General features: G+C 36.4%; 1 protein-coding gene across 1 annotated transcript; it reads right to left on the bottom strand.

The window, feature by feature from the left end:
- Window positions 1-3,690: 3,690 nt before the first annotated feature.
- Window positions 3,691-5,016, bottom strand: LOC113360970. Its single transcript, XM_026604378.1, has 2 exons — window positions 4,921-5,016; window positions 3,691-4,722 (listed from the first exon to the last, which is right to left on the bottom strand). The coding sequence occupies exons 1-2, from the start codon at window positions 4,982-4,984 to the stop codon at window positions 3,812-3,814; spliced, it is 975 nt and encodes a 324-aa protein (XP_026460163.1). The 5' UTR covers window positions 4,985-5,016; the 3' UTR covers window positions 3,691-3,811.
- Between the last annotated feature and the right edge of the window lie 829 nt (window positions 5,017-5,845).

Consider the following 5,845-nt stretch of genomic DNA (forward strand, 5'->3'; position numbering starts at 1 on the left):
TTGGTTAATGCACGAGTAAAGAAGATTTGAGAAGGAAAAATCTATGAAGGAAAATTATTATGAAAAGGATGAGGATTTTTTGTTCAAAATAAACAGATGATTCTAAATATTTTACTATAAAATTATGGTTTTGATTATTTTCTTACAACTGTTGTTATTTTCCCAAGAATGGCGATGAAGATGCAAATATTTAATTTGCATAATATGTTATGTTAGTTGAAATGATTCGGATGTTGATCAGCTAATAATGATGAAGATCGAAGATCGTGACGATGATGATGATGATGGTGATGTTGATGTATGAATGGTGGCGGCGACGTATCAAAGATGCCGCTGATTTATGATGATGAGTGATGCAATGACGAAGATAATGATCTGATAAGACGATCATTATGATGAAGACTGTGACGACGATAATCGTGACAATGATGATGGCGAAAAAAAAATTGAACGTGTTTGAATTAAGGGAGGGTGTTGGATTTATAATCCAAACACGTTTACATTAATCCTAATATTTAGGAATTATTGAACAAGTTTATGTAGAAACCCATGACGTTGGACGTGTGAATAAGGTGTCCTAGTCTTTTGGAAGTGATTTACGTATCATGGATGTGGAACGTGGATCCTAACAAATAGGGGTTTATGGTAGTTGTTGGGTTAGTGTTAAAGTGTTCTTGTAAGCCTATAAAAGGCATATCTGTTGGCTACTAAAATGTATGCATAAAGTGTTTAATCAATGTAATTCTTATGAGTTTTGTGTGTGGTCTCTCTCTCGTTCCTCTCTTGATCCTTTGATGGGTAATCCATCAACCACATCAAATCTGTACCTTCTCGACATGGCAACCACACAATCAAACCCATTTTGCTGAAAATTGAAACCAAATCCAAGTTAAGTCTTCATAACAACCCGATATCTAACTGACTCAAATTCATCACCAAACTCGAATCAACGCAACCCATTTTCCAATTGCTTGTAAGTCTCGTATCTCAGTCATGTCTTATTGGTGTTCCAACAAAAACCCGTTTAATTCTCTGCCAAATCAACCCACTTTCTTCATTTCACCCCATGAATCCAACCTTACGCAACATAAATCACCAGCTCTTCAATTTATTCATATTCAGAAAACCCTAACTCTGAATCCCCGAACTCGAACCATTCTGCTTCCATATACTAAATCAATTTCAAACCCATCTTTTATTTCATTTATAGTGAGATCCCCTTCCTCTCTGCTTCACAAACCCAGATTTCAACCCTAATTATAATTTGTTCTTCAACAGAATACAAAGAAAAAATGTAAAGACAAAGAGAAACTCTAAGAAAGATAGATACTCTCTACTTACTGTTGTTCAAAGAAAGAGTGATACGGATTTAGGTTTGTTTTGATTGAAAAAAAAGGGAGCGGATCCCTTAACTTAAATATTTGACTTAGTTTTTAACTTAAGTTTCTGACCATAGATTAATCCATCTCCAGCCGTTAAATAGGTAAGACCTGATATCATAAGCATCAATTGTTACTATCAAAGATAATAAAGAGGAAAGACGTGAAGAACAACTCGCTCATCCAACACTTTCTCAAGGACTCTCCCCTCATTGGTAAAGAACAGAGGCAACTATGGATTACCAAGAAAACATTTTTTGTTCTTTATCTTCTCGGTCAGAATCATTTTCAAAGAAGACGTTCATTCATGAATAACAAGAATTCTCACCAACAATGGAGTAAGCGAAATAGAAGACATGTAATTAGAAATCACACATAATAGTTTCGCATGATTGACAACAACATCAAATCACATGAAAGATAACATAGCAGGAGGCAGAGAACATGGAACAATAGTTTCGCATGATTGATTCGCAATACTTCTTATATTTCGAGGATTAGTATTTCTTATACTTCTTCAAGGATACTTCATACTTCACATACTTCAAGGAATGATACTTTATACTTCTCAAAGATTCAGAGTTTCACAAAAGAATAGAGGCAAGTACGTACTTTTCAAGAAAAGTATTCTTTCGCGTAGTTCCTTCATCAACAAAGATCAAAGACAACTCCAACATCACGCATCCCGCTCCAACAACTACAACAACGGATTTTTTCTTAAAGATCGCTCTTCAAGCAATATTTAGGAAAAAAGAGGCAAAATGTAGGGGCAGAATATGGCACAACACATTTTGTTACTGCGCGAGGTTCATTCCATTTCCTTAGCATGCAAGAAGATACAATATAAGTGTTCGAAAGCATCGCACGTCAGATCCGAAATAAAAGGCTTTATTAGATGTACCCTTCTACATGTTAGCTGTCATCCACTATGTAAACACCTATATAAAGAAAAAGGCAGGAGAGAGAAAGGGGATACATTTTATAGAGAGGAGAGAGATTTTATTTTCTTTGTCATCTTCTTCCCCAAAAACTAGATCTAGAGAGCTCCAAATACTCATTAATGGAGATTCTAAATGTAATATTCATGTAATTACAACAATCACTAGTGAAGAATCATGGATGTAGATCAAAATGATCGAACCATGTAAAAATCCTTGTGTCAATCTTTACAATTTTAGCACTTTTACCATATTTTTATGATAAATATGTTGAGATCTATGGAGAATATGAAGGGGTGTTAGTTGTGGGATTTCCTGCAACTACACATGGGTAAAACCTGCAATTCTGTCTTAATCTCTTATTTATTAACGGAATGCTGGCTGTGTGATCTTACCAGTGGAAACTTACAACTCTTTGTCATTGATGATAATGAAAAATACACTGCATTTTAGAGTTTTGCACGCCAGAAGAACACCATCGTAAATTATGGCACACCATCTCATCCAAGGCATCCAACAAATTTTCATCATGCACGTAGTAAGTGTTTGTTTTTATTTAGGAAGGGAACCAAATTTTGCGGGGACCAAACTGGTAAACTAATGTAGACTCAAGTCAAACTCGACCTTTTTAGAAGCTGGACAAACTTACAATCAGTTCTCAGAATTTGAATTTTTTCTGTTTACTTACTAGAAAATGTGGCCATACCAAATTCCAAAAATGAAACTTCTGATTAGTAGAGGCCGACTCCATCTCCATGGATTCATACCCATCTGACAGCTTCCTAGTTAAGACCCTAAGAAATCTCTGTACACGGATGGTGGTACTGGTACGTAACTTGAAGACGGCATTTTGAATACCTACCGTTTGGTGCTGGAAGAAGGATTTGTCCTGGAATGCAATTACTTCTTGCTAATCTCTTCTTTTAGTTTGATTGGAAACTACCTTTAGATGGTTCAGATAAACATACTCTTGACGTAGATGAATGTTTTGGACTCGGTGTCTGCAAGAAATTAATATCCTAGGTACTTATATCATTCCAAGCCTGCACTGAATGACTTAAGATGGAATTCGCATCCATCGATACAAATATGGTCTCTTAGTTCGGTTTGCCATTACGTTGTTTAAACTTTGCATGTAAGGACAACTACATTCAACCAAATTTCTTTGACTCTACCTCATGATCTGAAGTTGTAAAAGCAACAAGCCAGTGCAACATAACAGAAGTACAATTACAATTCAAGTGCAAGTACAAGACGCTTCCATTTTATTATATGGTCAAATGATCATAATAATGAAATGTATGTATACTTCAGCTCAGATCGAACTAATTCATACTAGTTCATCAATCTTAAAACAAAACCGCAGCTAATAATTGAAATAACTGAAGAAGAAAAAACATGTAACGTTACTAATTGCGTACTTATAGTAATAATAACTAATCACTAGCTAATTGGTTTCAAAGGAATAATTGGCAGCCGGCCCCTGTGTTATTTTTACTTACAACAACATTCACAGAACACGGAGGAAGTTTCCACTGTGCATATCTGCATTGTCATTGAAGTACCCACTGCGGAACATCGTCTTTCACAGTCACTTTCACATGGACTGCAATCTTTAGTATTAAGGTGTCGAATCTCAGCATGTTTATCCCCCACTTTACATTTACTATTTGCTGGAGGTGGTGGGGCTGAGGGAGGTAAAGCTAGAGGTGGAGGTGGTGGTGGCGGCGTGTCGTTTTTACAACAACATTTGCACCGTCTTGAAGAAGACCCTTCTATGCACTGTTGCACTACCATTGAACTACCTATACCAGAACATTTCTCTTCACAGTCAGTTGGACAAAAACTGCAGCCACGAGAGCCGTATATCAGAAACGAAATATAAATATCTTCGAGTCTACAAATATTAGGTGGCGGGGGTGACGGTGGAGGTACTGGTGGTAGTGTTGGAGGTGGGGGTGGAGGGAAGGAAGTTCTTGCCCGACAACAACATGTGCAGACTAATCCAAGAAATACGGTATCTGAACTAAGGAGATACCCGCAAATCTGATCACCCACTCTAGCTCCTATAGCATCACATTTACTTTCACAGCTATCTTGACAAATGTGGCAATCTTTCTTGCTTCCAGGTCGTCTAAATGATTTATCCGTATCCGTGGCCGCACATTTCGTCCATTTGACTGGAGGTTGCGGTGGACATGGGAGTGGTACTTGACAACACCCTTCGCATATCCTTCCCTTAATATTATTATTAGGAGGCCAGGAGTTCAACTCTAACTTCGACACTACTCTGCCCTGCAGTTGACATTCGGCTTGCAAGTCCTTTCGACAATTATCGATATTTGAGGGAGTCGTAATATTAGTTTCACCAGGTTCACAGAAAATAGCTGCCACTGTCTGCATATCTGACACGACAAGAAATACAGACAATTACAGAATTACTCAACAAAATTTATATAAACACAAAAGTTGTAGCAAGAAAGATGAACCATTTTAAGGATCAGAATCTTTCCGGAAAAGTAAGGAGGAACATCATGCTCATAATATAAAATGGTTGCAGTTAAGCAGAAAAAGAGATAGAGATTAAGATATATACTACTTACGTAAAACTATCGATAAAGCTATAGTTACGGCGAGAAAAGACCCAATGGATGATGAGAACTCCATTGCTTTGATGAACAAAATATCAGCACTTCTTACTGCTTGTTTTCTTATTGTGTTTCTTCATGTACTTCAAAGCATCTCTATTTATAGCAAAAGTAGCAACTTAAGTTAGATGATTAAATTAATCACTTAATCATTTCTTTGTTATAATACTGAGGTTGAGATTTGAAGCAGGATTTCCAGAATCCAAAATACTGCTTAGTTTATAATTTGAGATTTGAGATGAGGAAAGTTCCATTCAAATGCTTAGTTTATAATTGCAATTTTTGTGGGAGAGCAACAATGCAACATGGTAATCCTATTAATTAACTATGTCAACTGTGCGTTTAAACTACCGGAGTATATGCTGAAACCGGATAGCGTGCTTCCTTAACAAACGGTTGAAAGATCACATGCACACGGTCGAGTCTGATCTCGTAAATATCTATTTCCTGTTGTTCTAAAACAGAAATCACGTTAGTGATTTAATAGTTTACAATGCATGCCTTTGGGATTTATTGATTGCTTTAATTGCGATATAAAATCTTAGATATGATTTGCGCAACGCCCAAGGCCATAGTTCCAGATATAATCACTGTCAACAAATGACTTTTTAATTACCTTATTTTGGCAAGTGTGGTAATGTATATGCATATTTCTCGATTAATGTTTTGGGCTTCATTTGCTGTTTGTCAGATTCTCAACGATTTCTTTTTTATCCAGGTTCTCAAAGATTTCTATTCAATTAAAAAATTCTTAGAAAAAAGAAATGTCAACGGTTTTGATTTTATGATTCCACGTTTCCACATTATAATGGTCAGTAATAATGCAGAGCAGGATGAGGAGAAGACATTATCTTTTCTTGATGAAAGAGGAAGATACGAC

Source organism: Papaver somniferum, chromosome 3 (assembly GCF_003573695.1).
Source record: "Papaver somniferum cultivar HN1 chromosome 3, ASM357369v1, whole genome shotgun sequence".
Lineage (NCBI taxonomy): Eukaryota > Viridiplantae > Streptophyta > Magnoliopsida > Ranunculales > Papaveraceae > Papaver > Papaver somniferum.